Raw genomic sequence first — 20,643 nt, 5'->3', positions numbered from 1 at the left:
CTGTGGATTCACTTTCCTTACCCCTTAGATCCAGGAAACATTCCCAGGCTGGTTTTATTTTGGAAGTTCTCCGAAGGGGAGGCAAAGGATTGGGAATCTCAATGCACCCCCCTCCTGACTGGATATCTCCCTCAGCTGTCTTGGCCTGAGGTATCCCCCTCAGGCTGCCTGATGAGTGTCCCATTAATTACCCCCCCATTAATCAGTTTCGGTTCAACCAAAGCCCATCTCTGTTCATTCACTGAGAGAGGACATAGAAAGGCTCCCGACATTAAATATTAGTTTATTATTTTAATTCATTAAGTGTCAGTACCATGGTGTAGCACCTGCACGTGATTTTATTGTGTGTCCTCCTCCCACTGACAGCTCTGTTCAGGCAGGTTTTTAGTTCTCTGTGGGTTTATCCCAAATATTTCCTTCCAACCATCACTTGGTTCCCATAAAAAAGCAGCAGCAGTTCTGTCTTTTGTCTGGCCTTTCCCAGGTTCCTGTCCCTGAACTGGGGGGATCATTTGGGGATCCTGGGGGCTCAGTGGGTGAGGGCATGGCCAGGGCTGGGGTTCCTGACCAGTTCTGGTTGGTTGGGGGGGCCACAGGAACCCTGCAGCTGCACCCCCTTGATGGGGGAATCAAAGCCTTCATCTCTGCTGCTGGGCTGAGATGGTCCCAGTCAATCACAGAATCCCAGACTGGTTTGACTGGGAGGGACATTAAATCCCATCCAGCCCCACCCCTGCCATGGCAGGGACACCTTCCACCATCCCAGGCTGCTCCAAGCCCCGTCCAGCCTGGCCTTGGACACTGCCAGGGATCCAGGGGCAGCCACAGCTGCTCTGGGCACCCTGTGCCAGGGCCTGCCCACCCTCCCAGCCAACAATTCCTTCCCAATATCCCATCCAGCCCTGCCCTCTGGCACTGGGAGCCATTCCCTGTGTCCTGTCCCTCCAGGCCTTGTCCCCAGTCCCTCTCCAGCTCTCCTGGAGCCCCTTTAGGCCCTGCAAGGGGCTCTGAGCTCTCCCTGGAGCCTTCTCTTCTCCAGGTGAGCAGCCCCAGCTCTCCCAGCCTGGCTCCAGAGCAGAGGGGCTCCAGCCCTTGGAGCAGCTCCTGTAGAAATGACCTCAGACTCCTCCAGCCCTCGTGATGTCCGTGTCCTGCTCCAGTCTGGGTGCTCTGTTCCTGACAGTTCTGAGCTCCAGACTGCAGACTTGGAAAGAGAAGGCTCTTCCCTTCCAGAGAAGGGTCTGGAACTTTTTTGCCGGGACATTTCCCCTTACCAAAATCAGATCTCTTGGGTGGGGGAGGCAGGTTTCCAGGATGGTTTAGGCAGGTGGCACTGGCAATTCCAGCTGTTCCAGGGAGTCTGGGATCTCTGGGATCTGATGAAGGGAGAAGTCCTTACAATGGGTGTATGTGAGACTTTCTAAGGGAGGCACTGAGTGTTCAGAGTCCTCAGGCTGCTGCTGCCCCCATGATTCTCATTCCCAGGATGAAGCCCTTTCCCAGGGCAGCCTGTGGAGCTGCAGGGTGTGAGGGGAAAGTTTTCCAGCCAGAAGAGGGGATGCTTTCCGTACATTTACTTCTTTCAGCCCATTATCTGCCCCTGTCCCCCTCCTCCTGCTCTGGCTCGCTCTCCCCTCCCGGTGTTTCGGTGCTGATGGGGTTGTACGTGCCAGTCCCCTTGAGGATCCCATTCCAGACACTCATCCTCCTTTAGAAAACATCCAAAGTCAAGGCCGTGCATCCCTAGGAGCGAGTGCAACAGCTTCGATTTTTGCACGTTTCCAAAACGAGCTGCAAACCCAAAAATAGAACAAAAAAAAGTTTCTTTGCCACCTCCCTCGCTCCTCTGCAGCGCGACAGCCCCGGGGCGGCTCAGGGGAGGCGGTTGTGCCTCGGCCACTCAAGGCCACCCTGGTTAAAAGGGAGACGCCGTCCTCCCTCTTCCTGCCGAGGGCTTGGGATGCGTGAGCTGCTCCAGGGAAGAGCCGAGGTGGGACCATGAGCGCTCTCAGGGGGCTCCTGCTGTGCCTGGTGCTGCTGCTCCCCTCTGCAGCTCTGCCCAGGAAACGGGAAAGGGATTCCCTGATGGAGCTGAGTCTGCTGGAAGAGCTGGGGCTGGAAGCAGAAGGGAGAAAGGTGGGAAATGGAAGTTTACAGGAGACACCCAGGTCCAGGAGGGCTGCTGCCACTCGCCTCTTCTCCAAGCCTGAGCCAGGAGCCGAGTGTCCCCAGGCTGAGGAGGGGGGCCCGGGCTGGTCCCGCTCTAGCCCGCAGCCCTGGCCCCTCGGGGGCCTGGAAGGGCCCGTGTGCAGGGTGAGGATGGAGCAGGACGGGGCCACCCCGAGGCACCTGGAGGTGATGGGTGTGCTCAGCCACTACGAGAGCAGCTTCATCAAACTGCTGAGACGGCGCCGGAGCTGGGACGGGAACTTCCCGGGGACCTTCGGGCTGTGCCGGGCCGGGGAGGCGGCGGCTGCTCCCCATCCCCTGCAGAGGATCCACGAGCACGTGCTGGAGCCGGGGCGGGAGAGATTCCTCGTCCTGCACCTGGAGGAAGGTTGGTGGAAGAGCCCTGCAGGCTCCGAGGTGGAACAGCGAGGAGAAGGATGCGGGGCTCGGGGTGTGATGCTGTTTGCTGGCCCAAAGTCAGGGATTTAAACACAGAATTAAATCTGGGGGTTGGGTTCCCTTTAAAAACAGCGGAGTGATGGAGTGAAATATTTCTGGGCACGTTTTCAAGGAGGTTTAGCAGTGAGGATGGCAGCGTGGCTCTGCCATCTGTCCCCGCCTCTGACCAACGCCCAGGTGCTGGGCAGTGGGGAAATGCCGCTTCCCCGGGCAGAGGCGACAACGTCCCCGAGCCACTGGAGAGCAGATTTCCGTGGGATCTGGGGGGAGGCAGCTCGCCGGGTGCGGGGTGTGTCCCGCTCTCCGTCTCCCTGGAGCCGGGATTTGCAGTGTCCTTTCACCCTGTGGGCTCCTGTCCCAGGCACTCTGGTCCCTGCATGGGGACAGTGCCCGTCCCGAAGCCCCCTCCTCACCCCCGGAGGGGATTCACGGCCGTGTCTCCCCCGTTGCAGTGCAGTGGGAAGCGCAGGTGAAGCTGCGGTTCCAGCTGGTTTTCCAGGCGGAGGTGGGACGGGCTCTGGGAGAGCTGCAGGCGGCCGTGATGCTCTTCTACCTGGGCCGCCGGGAGGGCCGGGGCTCCGGGCCCCCGCAGGAGCTGCTGCTCACCGGCCCGGGGCTGGAGCGGGACCAGGTGGGTCCGGGCCTCGGTGGGAGCAGGGGGCGGGAGGGGTGGCTCTGCTGCCCAGTGCCTTTCTCATCCCTCCCAGTCCATTCAACAACCCCTCCAGCTCCCCTCCCAGTTCATTCATCGCTCCCCCAGGGCTTTGCTATCCCCTCCCAATCCATTCACAATCCCCTCCCAATCCATTCACAATCCCCTCCCAATCCATTCACAATCCCCTCCCAATCCATTCGCAGCCCCCTCCCAGTCCCTTTGCCATCCCCTCCCAGCATCTCCGCCCCGTCTCCCGCTCCCGCCGTGCCTGAAGATGGAGCTCTTACCCTGTTCCCAGCCCCCGCAGGGCCAGCGGGGCTGCCCCCGGTACCCAGCCCGGTCTGAGGTGCTGATGCCTGTCCCCTCGGGGGTTCACTGGGTTCCCTGCACCCCGCGGTCCCCGGAGTAGCTCTGGGGCTGAGGACGAAGCTCTCAGTGGTCCCCACCCTCCTTGTGGCTGCTCCCTGGGCCACTCGGGCTGGGTGACCCGGGGCCCGCAGGGACCACGGCGGGGGCTCACTTGAGTGTGTCCCCCGTGATATCTCACCCACGCCCTCGGGGCTTTCTGTGTCTTCTGCCTCGGTGCAGAGGCTCTGCCTCTCCAGGGACACGCAGTACCTGGCCCTGGCAGCCGCCGCAGCCTCGGTCACCCGCAGCGCGGAGCGGCTCCGCTTCTCGGCTTCCCTGGCCATCCACGGCGGCGCGGGAGGTAGGGACGGGGGCACACCCTGGGGACAGCAGCAGCCCTGCCCTCGTGCCCTCGCTTGGGCGTTTGGGGTCCTCTCAAGCCCACGAGAGGCGGTGGGGACATGCAGGAGACCCCAGACCAACGTCCTCCCCTCTCGTTGCCGCAGCAGGTGCCCCCCTGCCCCGCACGGAGGTGCAGCAGCTCCTGTTCGGCTCTGATGACAAATGTTTCACCCGGATGACCCCGGTGCTGCTGCTGCTGGCCAAGTCACGGCAGCAGGAGGAGGAAGAGGAGGAAGAGGACGCTTTGGCCCCATCCTCCTACCAGTCTGCTGAGGGGGTGCTGGACATGGCTCCGTACCCACAGCTCAGGTCCGTGGCTGTCGCTGCAGGCGCGGGAGAACACGGGGGCTGGGAGATGAGGTGGGACAGGGGCAGCCCCAGCTGTGGGACCATGGCTGAGTGTAGGGCACAGCCTGGTGGGACCCCCGGCGTAGACAGGGGCCCCGTGACTCTCCCTGTGCTCTCCTTGCAGCCCACCCCAGGCCGGGACCGAGGAGCTGCCGACCCCCACTGCCCCGAGCCAAGCCAACACTTCATCCCCAGCGCCCGGGGGCAGCGCCCAGTTCCTGGCAATCCTGACCCGCTTCATCCGGCAGCTCCTGAGCTCCTCCAGCGAGCCGCCCCCCCAGCCCAGTGCCCACCACTGGCTGGACTTCGAGGCGATGGAGACCCTCCCTCACCAGCTGCTCAACCTGTCGGAGGAGGCGGCGCTGGAGCGGCTGGTGCAGTCGGAGGAGCCCTCGGTGCTGCTGCTGGCCCAGGACAGCGGGGCCGTGCTGGAGCAGCACCTGGGGGACTGGCAGCCGGAGGGCACCGTGCTGCAGCTGCTGATGGGCAAACTGCAGCTGGTCATCCAGGAGCTCAGGGACATCCCGGCTTTCCAAGCCAACGCGGTGCTTTTCCAGCACCTGCTGACCTTCTGCTATTACCCAGCAGAGCCGGGGCAGGCCGAGGCGGCCGAGCGGGGCCCGGGTTCGCGGAAGCTCCGCACGCTGCTGCTGCTGAAGGCGCTGCAGTCGGTGCGGGCGCGCTGGCAGGAGCGCAGGAAGGTTCAGCGGCAGAACCGCAGCGCTCGGCACCAGGCGCACTGCCGGCTGCAGGAGCTCACCATCGACCTCCGCGACCGCCACTTCATCGTCATGCCCACCGTGTACGCGGCCAACAACTGCGAGGGGCCCTGCCGGCTGCCGCTGTCCACGCGTGTCCCCAGCTACTTCTCGCACACGGTGCTGCTGCTGGGCATGCAGGAGCGGGGCTCGCCGCTGCGCAGGGCTCCCTGCTGCGTGCCCGTGCGCTACTCAGACCAGCTCATCATCAGCCTCTCCTCGGACGGGCTGGAGATCCGCAAGTTCCCCAACATGGTGGCAGAGGAGTGCGGCTGCCGGTGAGGCTCCCGCCGGCCTCCCCGCTCGCCCCACCCCGGCCCCTCTCCCGGTTTGCCCTCCCGGCTCGGGATCTGGTGCTTCTGGCCGAGACGGGAGCTCCCGTGTGTCCTTTCCCCACGGTTTGGCTCGTTAGCGTCGCTCTGGTTCTGGGTTCATCCATGCCTGTCCCTGTCCCTGCTCCGTGCTCCGCTGGGGCCGTCCCCGCTCCGGCTGCTGAGGATGCCCGAGGTGCCCGCGGGCTCTGGCTCCGGTTTGGGCTGGGCTCGGGCACGGCAAAGCTTGGCCGATCCAGGCACTCATTTCTCCCTCACTCTCTGCTCCTGCAGTGGCTGGGAAGGGCAGGTGCTGATTCCTCCAAGCCCTGCAGCATCCTCTGGCCATTCCCCAGCCCACGGCCCACCACGAGACCCCCCTGGCCCCACGGCTCCAGCTGTGACAGCAGAGCAAGAGAGGCCAAATCCCCTCGCAGAGGCCAGCCTTGCCCTGGGGACACGTCTCTGTGTGAGCCGGGCCCTGAGGAGCCGCCGGCCGTGTCCTGGGGCTCCCGGCCAGGTCACATCGGCATCACCCCGGGCTGACCCCGCGGCAGGGGCGAGGGGAGGAGGGAGGGAGCGATCCCGTTACACCTCCCGGGCTGCTCGCACCATTAATGGGAGCGGGAGCAAACGGCTGCCAGAGCACCTGCTCCGCGTCCCGCCGGCGTCAGCACGGGCCGCCTGCCCCAGATCATCTTCCAGCTGAGCCCAGCCCTCAGCCGGGGATCCAAACCCTTGGGAAGCAGCTCCTGGGCTTGTCCTGGCTGCTCCTCCTCGGGTTTTGCAGGGTCCCCACGGGGAGGCGCGGCTGGAGGGTGGTACCCCCCAGTCCCATCTCGCAGCCCTGCAGGATTAGCCCTGAGCCCCTCGGGTTTGGGGGGCACAGAAAACACACACACACAACCAGGGACAAAACACATAACCAGGGCACATGACAAGGGCTTTTCTCGTTTTCCTCTCTCTTTTTTTTCCTATTTTTTTTAAACATCCAGTTGAATACCTTATTAAAAATGAAAATAGTTTATTTTAACCACTGTTGATTTAGCAAATAGTGAAACCTGCCATGGGTCGGGGCTGTGAACGTCTCTGGCTGTGTGATATTGCTCTTGTGTTTCCTTCCTAAAAGCGACTCGGAGAAGGCGAGGCCCGCAGGGATCCCTGGGTGAGGGGCTCCAGCCCTGCTCTGTCACCAGCTCGTTCTGGGCCACCCTGCAGCTATGGCTCTGGGCTCGGTGAGGTCAGGGGATCTGTCCCTGATGTCCCTCTGAGGACGGCTGCAGCCTGGTTCCATAACCCAGAATAGTCTTCTCTCTTGATTTGCTTTCAATAAAACCATTAAGCCAAGAGCTGCACGGTCTGGACACAACTCTGTTCACTGGGGTCTCCGCAGTGCCCCGGAGCCACGAGCGGAGATGAACTGCGGGGGGATTTTGGGTGGGAATGGGGAAGTAACGAGGCTCAAAGAAGCTCCTTCCATGAGTCCTTTCAGGTCGCCTTTGATCCAGGGGGCCCAAAGCCCCCGGGGAGGCTCCTGGGCTGCTCTGCTGCTGCTCGGGGCTGCTGGGGGGCTGCCCGTGCCCGGGGGTGTCTCTGGAGGGCAGGCGGGGGCGGGGATCCCTTGCTGGGAGCAGTGGTGGGATTGGATTCCCCTGGATCCAGCGTCACCGAGCCCCGCGCCCGCCCCGGCCTCAGTCGCGCCTCTTGCCCTCCCTGGCCCTGCCGTCCCTGCCCGGCGCCAGCTCCCAGGGCTTCCTGCCCTTCTGCTGCTTCCAGTCCCTCCTCGGGCTCTCCCGGCCGCCCTCAGCCCTGCCGGGACGGCCCTTCCACCCCTCCCTCCTGGCCTCATCCCGCTCCCGCCGTCTCTCCTTCCTCTCCTTCCTCTCCCGGTCCCGCTTTTTCTGGGGCTGCTGCTCCGGTTCCCTGGGGGCCCTGGGGGCTCTGCCGGGTTTGTCCCCCGGTGTCCTGTCCTTGGCTCGTGCCTCCCTCCGGCTGCTCCGCTCCGTATGGACAGCACGGCCTTCCCGGGCTTTCTCCTTCTTCTCCTCCTTCTTCTTCTTCTCCTTTTCCTCCTCCTCCTCCTCCTCCTTCTCCTCCTCCTCTTCCTCCTCCTCATTCCCCTCTTTTTCTTCCTCTTTCTCCTCTGTTTCTTCCTCCTCCTCCTTCTCCACCTTCTTTTCCTGGCTCTTCTTCCCCTCCATCACAGCTATTGGCACCTCGGGGACATCTGCAGGTTCTTCATCCTTGTCTTCATCCTCATCCTTGTCCTCACCCTTGTCCCCATCCTTTTCCTCATCCTCTGGTGTTGTGCGGCCAAACCACTTCTTGAAGATCCAGGGTTCTGCCTGTGGGGACAGAGGGGACCAGGAACTGTTGATGCAGCCCAGGGGACCGGGACCCCTCTCCACCCCTTCCCCCGGGGACGAGATGCTCCCTGCCCCGGGAGGTGCCACCCTGACCCTTACCAGGTTGCTGTCAGCTTCGCTGTCATCGTAATCGTCACCGTCATCATCATCATCCTCCACCGCGCCGCTGTCCGGTGGCGGCGCAGGCTGGGCAGTCACCGCCTCCGGGATCTCCTCCGCCTTGGGGCTCACGACCTCTGGGAGGGGAGAGGGACAGGCCACAGTCAGCTGAGGATGATGAGATGTTTGGGTGGGATGCCCCAGACAGGGGCTCCCAGGGCCTGGGACGTGGCCCTGTGTCAGGCTGGAGCCGGGGGACCGGGGAGGGACGGAGCTCGGGACCCACCGGGAACGGGAGGGGGCGGAGGCTCCTGCCGGCCGCGGGTGAGCCCCTCCTTGGAGCACGGCGCTGGAAGAGAGGAGGGGACAGGAGCCAGGAGGTGGCAGCACGGTCGGGCCACCCCTTCCCGCTCCGTCCGGCTCCCGACTCACCTTGGAGCACCTGGAAGGTGACGCTGAGCAAGGCGACCACGGAGGCCACCAGGATGCACTTGTTGAGGGTGAGCCCTTCCCAGAGCAGCGGCTCCTCCGCAGGGTCCAGGCTGGGCGGCTCCACCTTGCTCTGCACGGGAAGGCTCCTGGGGACTGGAGCCCCCACGGAAAAATGTTACTGGAGGTGTTGCCATTTGATTCAATAAACTGTATTATTAAGATAGTAGCAAACGGTAATAGTTAGCATTAGTTGACATTAGTAGTAGTTATGCTAAGGCTTGGTAGGCCGCATGTAACCTGCAGATGAACTGTATAGCAGATATTGCAATGTAAGCAGTGTAGCTAGGAGATAATCTAAAGAATGTACCTCTTGGCAAAACCTAAAGGTTAAAGAGATAATCGTACCAAGTAGTGAAAGAAATTAAGAAATTGTCATGATGAAGAAATCATGTAGAAAACATATAAAAACCCTGTGATTTTTCTGTGGAATGGGGCTCTGTCTTTGGACGCTTGTCCACAGGCTCCCGGGCCCTCAATAAAGCACCGCATAAACGACTTCGGTTGTTTGTGTTTTCTTCGGATCGGGCAACAGAGGGAACTGGGAAGGGGCAAAGGGCTCTGAACTGGAGGGTGGGAAGAGCTCTTAACATCCTCCTGCACAGCCCACTCAGGGACAGGGACAGGGACAGGGACAGGGACAGGGACAGGGACAGGGACAGGGACAGGGACAGGGACAGGGGAAGGGACAGGGACAGGGGAAGGGGAAGGGGCAGGGACAGGGACAGGGACAGGGACAGGGACAGGGACAGGGACAGGGACAGGGGAAGGGGAAGGGGCAGGGACAGGGACAGGGACAGGGACAGGGACAGGGACAGGGACAGGGACAGGGACAGGGGAAGGGGAAGGGGCAGGGACAGGGGCAGGGACAGGGACAGACACACGGACAGGGGTAGGGACAGGGACAGGAACAGACAGACACAGACACAGACACAGACACAGACACAGACACAGACACAGACACAGACACAGACACAGACACACGGACAGGGGTAGGGACAGGGACAGGAGCTGCTCCTGCCACGTGTTTGCACTGCAGGAGTGGGGACAGGAGTGTCCCGGGGGCTGACACCCAGGGGTTTGGGCCATGGTGCCATTAGAGTATCCTGGGGATCAAGCTGGGAAAAGCTCTGCCCGTCCTCCTCCTCCAGGCAGCAAATCTGGGCAGGGTGGAGAGAAGGAGGAGGAAGAAGTGGGGAATCTGGCAGGCGGCTGAGGAGCACCATCACCTTCCCCGTGTCACTGATGTCCCCGGGGGCTGCGGAGAGCACAGCTCCTCCTGTCACTGCTCCGTGGCCAGGCAGTGCCTCCGGGCTGGCCGGGGACACGGGACTGTGCCTCTGCGGTCCCCTGGGGCCAGGGTGGCCGTTCTGGGGCAGGGAAGGGCTTTCCCACACACCCACCTGGAGGCCCGGCAGCGCTGCCCTTGGCTCCCACCTTCTCCACCCGCTTCTTCTCCGCCGCTCTCCTGTCCCCGCCGAGCGGGGCTGGCTCTGGCATGTCCGGCTCCTGTCTCTGCCTCGGGCTGGCCCGGGTCCTGCTCGGAGACACCGCGCCAGGGACTCTCCTTCTCTATTCCCTGCTGGGAGGGCACAGGGCTGGCCGGGGGACAGGGACACGCTGCTCTGGGGGTCCCCGGGGCTGAGCCGGCGCTGCCCCAGCGAGAGGCACTAACCCGGCTCCTGCAGCACCTGGGCCGTGCCTTCACCTCAACAGCCTTAAACAGGGGTGTATTTTACGTTATTTAAGCTGGATTTAGCCACGAGTTACCCCCGGCACACACGGGTGGGCTGGAGACTGAGGACCCCCAGTCTGTGCTTGGGATCCCCCCGGAGCCCCCTCGGGGCTGGGCTGGGGCTGCAGCATCCACTGAGGGCGGGGTCCGTGTGCCCGGGCTCGGTGCTCAGCCGGGTTTGGTGTTGGTCAGTGGCACCAGGGAGAGCTGCCCACCGGCACGGATCAGTGACAGCGACAGCGACAGCTGGGGGACCTTGGGCTGCCCCGGGATGGACGTGCTGCAGCAGTGCCGGCCGGAATGTCACTGCGGGACAGCCCCAGCTCAGCCCCCTGATCCCTGAACCAGGGATCCATCCCTGGAACACCCTGCCCTGACCAGGGATCCATCCCTGGAACACCCTGCCCTGGCACAGGGATCCATCCCTGGAACACCCTGCCCTGACCAGGGATCCATCCTTGGCACCCCCTATCCTGGCACAGGGATCCATCCTTGGCACCCCCTGTCCTATCCCGGCACAGGGATCCATCCCTGGAACACCCTGCCCTGGCACAGGGATCCATCCCAGGCACCCCCTGTCCTGGCACAGGGATCCATCCCTGGCACCCCCTATCCTGGCACAGGGATCCATCCCTGGCACCCCCTATCCTGGCACAGGGATCCATCCCTGGCACCCCCAGCCCTGGGACAGGGATGCTTCCCCAGCAGCCCCACCCTGACCCTGGGCACTCACATGTGTTCCAGTGCTCTCCCCGTGGCTGTCTCTGCTCACTGGAGCGTTGTCATCTGTTAAAGACAAGCACAGCACAGCTCCTTAGGTGATAAATTTGGGGGGTGGGGACCCCCTGGTGACACCCCCAGCCTGCAGAGAGGGGACACCTGGCTGTGATTGCACCTTTGGTGCTGCCAAGGAAGGACAGAGGTGTCCCAAGTCAGGCAAAAAGCCCCCTGGCATTGAGGGGGTGCAAAGGCAGCTCTGGACAGCTCTGGGGCTCTGAGCCCCAAAATGTCACCAACCTGCACATCCCAGGGGAGTGGCAGCCAAAGGGACAATGACCTCCCTGCCAAGGCACACAGGGGGACCAACAGCCCAGACTGGGCTCAGACACCACAAAAACACAAAGCTGGACAGTGGAAGGCGAGAGCTGGACAACAGGGGAAGTCTCAGTCCATGGAGCAACCAGACCTCGAAAAGGAACTCAAGGGCTCAGGGAGGCCTCTCAGGGCTTTTCCCAGCTGGGGAGTGGGAGAGCAAACTGAGAGTCCCCAGGGCTCTGACACGAGGAAGGGATGGGGGGCGGGGTTGGGCTCCTGGGGGTTTCTCTGCCCTGGGAGAGCTGCAGGGGTGGGAAGGCACCACAAGGTCCCAGCACCACCGGCCTGAGCCCTCTTGGCATCTCCAAGTCCAGTGCCTCAGGTTTTCCTCCCCAGAAGGAAAATTTTTGCCCCCTTTGAGCTGGATTTAGTGTATTTCCCTCCTGTGGAACACTGAGAAAAGATCCCAGTTTCCAGGATGAAACCTACGACTCAATGTTGGAAGCAGAACAGATAAATAAGAAGAAACCTTTTGGTCATAATCTGAAAGGTCTTTGCTTTCAAGAGGAAATAAAATGAGTCTGTGGTTTGTTTAAGTGATGTAAACTGGTCCTTTCTCTGCTGGGAAGGGATGGAGCTGTCCCAGGACTCTCCTGGTGGCTGGGGGGGTTTCCAGACTCAGGGACAGCACAAAGCTGGAGAACTTCTCAAAGTGTTTTCTCCTCACATGCTTGCTGTGTTTTTGAGCTTCTCAATCATTCACCCTGGTTTTGGGCACAGATGAGCACCAGGAAGGTAGAGGAGGGCCTGAGCCTCTGCTCCTCTTCTCCCTGGCCAGGATCCACGTTCCCATGGAGCTGGTGTCACACAGGTGTCCCTCAATGCCCGAGGTCACCCTGTGAAGTGACACCACCACAAAGAACCATCTCTGCCAGCCTGAGCTGTGTCCTGCAGAGTCTCACACACCTCACCAGTGGCCACGGCTCATGGTGAGGACAAGGAACCTCTTCTGTCCTTCCTTGGCCACCTCTGAGCTCTCCCTGCCCACCTGGACAGTCCTTTGGTGGCCTCAGGGCATCCCAAATCTTTCTCTAATGCCACACACGGACCGTGTGACCTCGAGGGATCCTCACTGAACTGGGAGGGATCAAACACTGTGCCCACAGCACACCCCTTCTGGGCTCCCCAGGCCCCAGCTGAGCCCAGTGCCCTGTCACAGAGTTCCAGGCTCTTTCCACATCTCCACCCCTCGGGCTTCACCCTGATGGAGGAGCCTAAACAGCCTCCAGACCTGGGGGCAGGCAGGAGTCCTTCCCTGCCCCAAAGGCATTAACTCGGCCCCAGAGCTGAGCAGATCCACGTCCAGGTCTGTCCCCCCTGGGCAGGAGATGGGGCTCTGTGACCCGGCAGGAGGTGGATGCACTCCAGGGCTCTCCAGCCCATGCAGGATCCTTGTCCCCAGCTGGGATGGGCCGTGTCACCTGCAGCAGCACGGGGTGTCCAAGCACAGCCACTGCCCAGGCCAAGCAGGGCAGGGGTGGCCACCAGTGCCAGGGACACTTTGCCCATGGCAGGGCCGGTCACCCGCAGCCCCCAAGTCCAGCTGCAGCCTTGGCTCGCACCGGCCCTGCCCAGGAGCGCTCCCATCCATCCCTCCTGCTCATCCCGCTCCCCGGGACTCACTCCCCGCACGCCAGATCCGCCCGTAAAGGCTCAAAATCGCAGGCACTTAACAAATAATCAGCTCCGCTCTGCTGCCACTGGGACTCCTCCTGCACGGGCTCCGAGGTCGCCTTCACCGCTGACTCACATCAAAGAAACTTCCAAAAATAGTCCCCTCGCCTGCCCGCTCTCCCTGCCACCCTCGCCCGGGGATGAGCCCCGCGGCTCCCGGTCCCCCGCGGCCGGAGGGAGCGGGGCTGTGGCCAGGGGCTGCCCAGGGGCTGCCCCACATCAGGGCTCAAAAGCCACAGAAATCCGTACCTGGGGTCGGCCGCCGCCTCCTCCTCGGCTGCAGCCCCCGGGCGGCCCCGGCTGTCCCGGGTAAAGAACAGCAACAGCTGCCGGAGGGAGCCGGAGCAAAATAGCGCCCAATCACCGGGGCCCGAGCGCCACAAAAGGCAGCTCAGCCCCGGCCCCGAGCGCAGGGACTGCCCCGGGCAAGGAGTGAGGCTCGCAGGGGCACCTGCGAGGGGATTTGTCCCTCTGTGACACTCCCGGAGAGCACGGGGAGGGAACAAGGCCACCAGCCCCAGGTATCTGAGCCTGCTGTGGGAGAGAGAAGGATGATGGATGATGGATGGATGATGGATGGATGATGGATGGATGGATGATGGATGGATGGATGATGGATGGATGATGGATGGATGGATGGATGATGGATGATGGATGGATGGATGATGGATGGATGATGGATGGATGGATGGATGGATGGATGGATGATGGATGGATGATGGATGATGGATGGATGATGGATGGATGGATGATGGATGGATGGATGGATGGATGGATGGATGGATGATGGATGGATGATGGATGGATGGATGATGGATGGATGGATGGATGGATGGATGATGGATGGATGGATGATGGATGATGGATGATGGATGGATGATGGATGGATGGATGGATGGATGGATGGATGGATGATGGATGGATGGATGGATGATGGATGATGGATGATGGATGGATGATGGATGGATGGATGATGGATGGTGGATGATGGATGGTGGATGGATGATGGATGATGGATGATGGATGGATGGATGGATGGATGGATGGATGGATGATGGATGGATGGATGATGGATGGATGATGGATGGTGGATGATGGATGGTGGATGGATGATGGATGATGGATGATGGATGGATGGATGGATGGATGGATGATGGATGGTGGATGATGGATGGTGGATGGATGATGGATGATGGATGATGGATGGATGGATGGATGGATGGATGATGGATGGATGATGGATGGATGGATGATGGATGGATGATGGATGGATGATGGATGGATAGATGGATGGATGGATGATGGATGGATGATGGATGGATGATGGATGATGGATGGATGGATGGATGGATGGATGGATGATGGATGGATGATGGATGATGGATGGATGGATGATGGATGATGGATGGATGATGGATGGATAGGGAGGGATGATGGATGGATAGGGAGGGATGGATGGATGGAGGTGCTGGGGGTGCAGGGATGGAGAAGAAACCTGCCAGGCACAGGTAAGGGGAGAGGACAAGAAATCCCCCTGGGGGCAGCAGGGCTCAGACAACCCCAGTGAAAATCCCATTTTGCAGTGTTTGGAGAGGTCCACTGCCCTCCCACCCCTCTGATATCCCCGTTCCTGTCCCCAGGAGCCCTGTCACAGCCACAGGCACCTCCTGGGCAGGTGAGAGAGGGGATGTCCCATCCCACCCAATCTCAGGATACAGGGAGGAGATGAAGAATCCATCAAGGGAGTTATAAAAGACCCTCAGGCTCTGGCCCTGCCTGTGGGGGTTATCCCGAGCCCCCAGCTCAGTATGGGCAGGAACAGCCTCAGGCAGAAGCTCTGTGCCAGGGATGTGGTGCAGCAGTGACTGGGACCAGTCTGGCACATCCCACTTTGAAGACAATTGCTCTTGTAGAGAGATTTCAGGCTCTAAAGCCCCCAAATCCCTGAAATTGTAACATTTCACACCTGCAGTATTGACATTTCTCTTCAGCAAGATCTAAAGGAGGAATAAACCAGGCACTGCCTTTCCCAGGACACCTGGTGAGGCTGGATCCAGGCCCTGCTTTAGGAGCTCTGAGCACACGAGCTCAGGAGCAGCCTCTGCTCTCCAGGACAGGGATTTGCCCTCTCTGGCAGGGGCAGGACTGAGCACAGTGAGGGATGAACAATGTGCTGTGGGAGCTGGAGGGATGGAGCAGGGATGGGGTGCACACAGCCCCCACACGGGCCAGAGCGGTGAGCAGACTCTCAGGAGAGTTTTCCCGGTTGTATCCCCACTCCAGCAGGGTCAGGGCAGTTCACTGGTGCAGCATTTGCTTTATAGGGAGATGATGAAAGAAGAAAATCATAAACAGGCCAAATAAAATCTCTTTTCCTCCCAGTTAATCACGTTTCCCACGCTGGCCCAGGTTTGTTCCTTGCTCCTGCCTCCCTGGGTGAGCTGGTCCTTCCAGGAAAGATGCCAGGGGCTGAACAGGCACCGTCTGCACTCGCAGAGCTCCGGCAAAACACCCTCCCACTTCATTCTTACATGGAGCCACAGGATAGAGAGCTCTCCTCACCCTTCCCAGGACCTTTCAACACCCCGTTCCCGCAGCAGGGAGGGACCAGCAGCGTTTTTGCCTCCACACGTTCAGCTCGGAGCAGGTCCCGTGGAGCTGCAAAGCCTCCACCGCCGTCACACAATTTATCCCGGGCAGATGGAGGAAAGAGATTCCCGGAGGCAAATTCTTTCTTAATCTCTTGAACACCCCCCAAATCCCGGCTTCTTCCTTGCCCTGAGCCTGATAAAAATGTCTCTGGGAAGGGGTGAGCTCAGGGACGGGGAAATCTGATCCGGCTGGGAGAGCAGGAGGAGAGAGCCAGGTGGGAGAGCAGGGAGGGCAGTGGAGCAGCGTCCAGGCCAAATAGCGCCTTTGGATTCGGCTGGATGGCACAGCCCCTCCTCCCTGGCTTCCCGGGCTGTCCACCAGCCTCTGTCCTCACCAATCGTGGTCCGGGCTGTGCTGCAGCATCCCCTCACTGCCATGGCAACGCTCACTTATCCTCCCACCAGGACATCATCTCCCTTCTCCCCGTTTTTAATAACTCGCAGTTAAAAGGCAATCAGAAAGGCATAAAATTAGTCACTGGGTATTTTCGGCACAGGCTGGTTCTGGGGATGAATATTCCTTCCCTCTGCACAATTCCCTCTCTCCCTAGAGCTCCCAGCCCCTGCCTGACTCTGTCTCCTCCTGCCACAGGTATGAGGGGTGGCAGATGCTCGAGCTGGCAGCTCAGGTGGCTTTGCCACTGCTCACCAGGCTGGCTGCAAGTTTTCCCCTTGGGTTTCATCCCTGGCTCCATCAGAACCTGCCTGACCACGTTCCCAAGGCTTGGGACTCCAAAACACTTCCCAGCCTTTGGAGCCTTTACCCTCCAACCTGGGCAGGTTTGGGCTCTTGGCCTGATTTTAGAGATGGGAATTTGGATGTTGTCTGCCAAGCCAAGTGCCCTGGGCACAGCACAGCTCTGCAGGCAATGCCCAGCTCCAGCTGTGCCACCCCCATGCTGGCATTGTCCCTTGGGGGCCACTGGTGTGAGGCTGCACAGGGCACCAAAGACCTGCTGGAGACGCACGTGGAGCTCACCCAGGTGCTGCTTGGGCTTGTTGGAGGAGCTTGGAGTCTCCCAGCCCTCCACACTTCCCTCAGATGTGGTTGGGGATGTGTTCAGAGCGGGGCTGGTGGAAGAGAAGATCACAGAAACACCAAAATTCTCAGGGAAATGGGGTGAAAGAGCACCTTGCATCCCTGCACAAGCCAAACCCCAAAGGCACAGGTGTCCCCATGGCAACCCAGTGCTGACAGCAATATTCCACTGACCCAAAACTCCTCTTTCAGCTGGATCCATCAGCTCTTCCCAGCCCGGGGGGTTGTGCAATGGCTGTGCTGACGCACAGCTGCTGCCTCCTTCCCCTGAGCAACCAAACATCCAGCAGGAGATGATTCCTGCAGGAACCACAGAGCTTTCCGAGCACTGGGGTTATTGAGGAGCATTTGGGAGGTTTCAGGAAGGGAAGGGATGTCTCCTTTCTGCCAGCTGTGCTGCTCCTGTCAGATCCCATCTGTCAGCATGGAGATTTCAGACCTGCTGAGCAGAGCGATGTCCTTGCGGAGGTGTGGATAATGGAAGGCCTGGAGCGGTTTGGATGCTGGATGTTCCTGTGGCTCCACATCCCCAGGTGTTGCAGCAGAGCTGGGGGGAGCCAGCAGGAGATGGAGCATCCTCTGCATGAGCTGATTCCCACAGCTGATACTGGATGGGCTCCACATGCCCAGGAGGGCTGGTTGCAGATCATGGGGCTGCAGAGCTTCTGATGCCAGTTCTGATCAAGAATTCAAACCTGGCCCTTCCTCATAGCTTCAGGGATTAGTTAAGGTGGAAAACACAGCCAAGGGGATCTTCTGTCTCCTGTCCTGGGTTTGAGATGGTGTGGAACTGGTGAGGGAAGATGGCAGCTCTCTGGGCTGGTACCACCTGGGTTTATTGAACCACAGCTCAGAGCATCCATGGGACAAGAGGAAATGGCCTCAAACTGCTCCAGGGGAGGTTCAGGTTGGACATCAGGAGGAATTTCTTCATGGAAAGGGTGGTCAGGAGTTGGAAGGGGCTGCCCAGGCTGGAGGTGGCACTCAGTGCTCTGGGCTGGTGACAAGGTGGGGATCAGGCACAGGTTGGACTCAATGGTCTCAGAGGTCTTTTCCAGCCTAAATGAGTCTGGGATTCTGGGATCATGGAAGATCTTCCTCCTCTTACCCTTTCAGCCTGGAGGGAATGAAAGCCATAAAAATGATGGCTCTTTGTTTAAAGGGAAGGGGCCCCGGGAGGGAGGACACCCCACCACAGGGTTTTGGGAGCAGATGCTGCAGCTTAACACATTCCTCCAGCTGAGCATGGAAAAGGGGATCACATCCCTTAGAAAAACTCTCCCATGTCCCCTCTGGCTTCCCAGCCCTGAGTTGGATCCATCCATCCATCCATCCATCCATCCATCCATCCATCCATCCATCCATCCATCCATCCATCCATCCATCATCCATCCATCCATCATCCATCATCCATCATCCATCCATCCATCATCCATCATCCATCCATCATCCATCCATCCATCATCCATCCATCCATCCATCCATCATCCATCCATCCATCATCCATCCATCCATCCATCCATCCATCCATCCATCCATCCATCCATCCATCATCCATCCATCATCCATCCATCCATCCATCCATCCATCCATCATCCATCATCCATCATCCATCCATCCATCCTTCCATCCATCCATCATCCATCCATCCATCATCCATCATCCATCATCCATCCATCCATCCATCCATCCATCATCCATCCATCCATCCATCCATCATCCATCATCCATCCATCCATCATCCATCATCCATCATCCATCCATCCATCATCCATCATCCATCCATCATCCATCCATCCATCATCCATCCATCCATCCATCATCCATCCATCCATCATCCATCCATCCATCCATCATCCATCCATCCATCCATCCATCCATCCATCCATCCATCCATCATCCATCCATCATCCATCCATCCATCCATCCATCCATCCATCCATCCATCCATCATCCATCCATCATCCATCATCCATCCATCCATCCATCCATCATCCATCATCCATCCATCCATCCATCATCCATCCATCCATCCATCCATCATCCATCATCCATCCATCCATCCATCCATCCATCCATCCATCCATCCATCCATCCATCCATCATCCATCCATCCATCATCCATCATCCATCCATCATCCATCATCCATCCATCCATCCATCCATCCATCCATCCATCCATCCATCCATCATCCATCCATCCATCCATCCATCCATCCATCCATCCATCCATCATCCATCCATCATCCATCCATCCATCCATCATCCATCCATCCATCATCCATCCATCATCCATCCATCCATCCATCCATCCATCCATCCATCATCCATCATCCATCCATCCATCCATCCATCCATCCATCATCCATCATCCATCCATCCATCCATCCATCCATCCATCATCCATCCATCCATCCATCCATCCATCCATCATCCATCATCCATCCATCCATCCATCCATCCATCCATCATCCATCCATTCTTGGTGAGGTGGTGCTGGACACACACCAACCCCTGACAGCAGTGTCCTGGTCACCTTTGGGGTCAGGGCTATCTCCAAACACTCCCAGTGATGGAGGAATCCTGCTGGGAACAGGATTTGGCAGAGCTGAGCAGGACAAGGACAGACAAGGTCCTGCTCCCTGGTCCTGGTCCCTGTGGGTCACTGTGGTCCAGCTACAGGCCTCAGTCCCAGGACTGGCTGGAGCTCAGGCCACCCAGCATGGTGACAAGATCAGGCTGGCAGGGACACAAAACACACATGGAACACCTTTGTCACCAGTCAGGAGCTGTGGATGTGCTGTTGGATGAAATGAGCTTGGCAGGGCTCTGTGAAGAGCAGAGAAGAATCAGAGAGGGACATCCTGCTGGGACATCTGTGTCTGAGCCTGAGCACCAGGGATGGTCCAGGATCTCCTGCAATTTGTGGGTGTCACTGGGACCACACAGGGGTGAGGGAGACCCACAGTGACAGTGGAGAACCTTCCATGGCTCATCCCATCACCCCCAGGAATGAGCCACAGGTATCTGGAGCAGCTCCACATTAAAGCCACTCTGCCCACCCTCGAATCCACGTGTGCCCTAAAAACTCCAGTTCACAAATCTCAGAGGTTTTGCTCCTTTTCCCTGGCAGAGGGAGCTCATTCAGGTCAGTGGGGACAGAAGATCCAGATCCTGTTAAATCCTACTTTTAGTCTTGGCTCCTTTCCATAATTGTTCCATGATCCCTTTTCTCACAGCTCAGCACCACTCAAGGCTGATCACTGTTCTCTTTAAAGATTTAAAGCTGTTTGTCACTCTCAGGAGAACAGGAGGACGTGACTTCACTTGAACTTGGCATTTCAAAGGAATTATCCTTGCAAGTGCCATTTGGGATCGGGAAAGTGGCCACGATATTTGTCCCACCAAGGGCTGGGGGCTGTGGCACACTCAGTCTAGAACAGCCATGCCATGGGAAACTGAGGCAAAGGGAGCTTTAGGGGAAGTGAACCTTTGGGTGGAACAGCCTGGGAATATTTAACATCCCAATGATCACAAATCCTCTCCTTTTTTGGCTTTCTTGATGGATGGAGCGTTGGTGCATTTACCCTGAGAGGTTCTGGCACTGAGGACAGCAGATCCCAACCTGTTCCTCCCTTCCCAAATCATTCCCAGCGAAGGAGCCGCTTCCCTCTGCTCCAAACAGGCACCTGCAAACAACTCAGGACACTGGGAATGAGAGGGCTCTGCCTCCTGTGGGAGTAAGGAGCTGTTCCTCAGCTCCTCCCACTGAGCCACCAGCCTCTTTGGGATGATGGCACCCACTGGAGAGCAGGTCCTGGTGGATTTAACACCTTTCCCAGGGCTCCAGGTTGGCCCCACAGGACTGAGCAGCCAGTTCTGAAGCAATCCATGTCCAGAGAAACATCCCTGTGCCATGGGAATGCTCCCAGACTTGGCAGCTGCGCCGGGAGCTGCTGGGCTGTGGGACATGCGGAGGGAGATGTTCCAGACAGGCTTCAGGTTCTAAAAGGGTCATAAAAGTACAAAATCCACCACAAATTTC

The 20,643-nt window shown here is 59.2% G+C and overlaps 2 protein-coding genes across 2 annotated transcripts; one reads left to right on the top strand and one right to left on the bottom strand.

The window, feature by feature from the left end:
- Window positions 1-106: 106 nt before the first annotated feature.
- On the top strand, window positions 107-5,541 carry AMH (anti-Mullerian hormone). The gene is made up of 5 exons (XM_058858645.1): window positions 107-2,557; window positions 3,081-3,259; window positions 3,872-3,992; window positions 4,141-4,393; window positions 4,506-5,541. The coding sequence occupies exons 1-5, from the start codon at window positions 1,999-2,001 to the stop codon at window positions 5,419-5,421; spliced, it is 2,028 nt and encodes a 675-aa protein (XP_058714628.1). The 5' UTR covers window positions 107-1,998; the 3' UTR covers window positions 5,422-5,541.
- Window positions 5,542-6,450: 909 nt separating this feature from the next.
- Window positions 6,451-17,222, bottom strand: LOC131589153 (junctional sarcoplasmic reticulum protein 1-like). Its single transcript, XM_058858308.1, has 9 exons — window positions 17,038-17,222; window positions 16,539-16,630; window positions 13,158-13,298; window positions 10,873-10,925; window positions 9,842-9,983; window positions 8,348-8,500; window positions 8,202-8,264; window positions 7,916-8,052; window positions 6,451-7,795 (listed from the first exon to the last, which is right to left on the bottom strand). Exons 1-9 carry the CDS (start codon window positions 17,220-17,222, stop codon window positions 7,142-7,144), a joined length of 1,620 nt encoding a protein of 539 aa, XP_058714291.1. The 3' UTR covers window positions 6,451-7,141.
- Between the last annotated feature and the right edge of the window lie 3,421 nt (window positions 17,223-20,643).

This window comes from Poecile atricapillus, chromosome 28 (assembly GCF_030490865.1).
Source record: "Poecile atricapillus isolate bPoeAtr1 chromosome 28, bPoeAtr1.hap1, whole genome shotgun sequence".
NCBI lineage: Eukaryota > Metazoa > Chordata > Aves > Passeriformes > Paridae > Poecile > Poecile atricapillus.
This window is presented reverse-complemented; position numbering and strand designations above follow the sequence as displayed.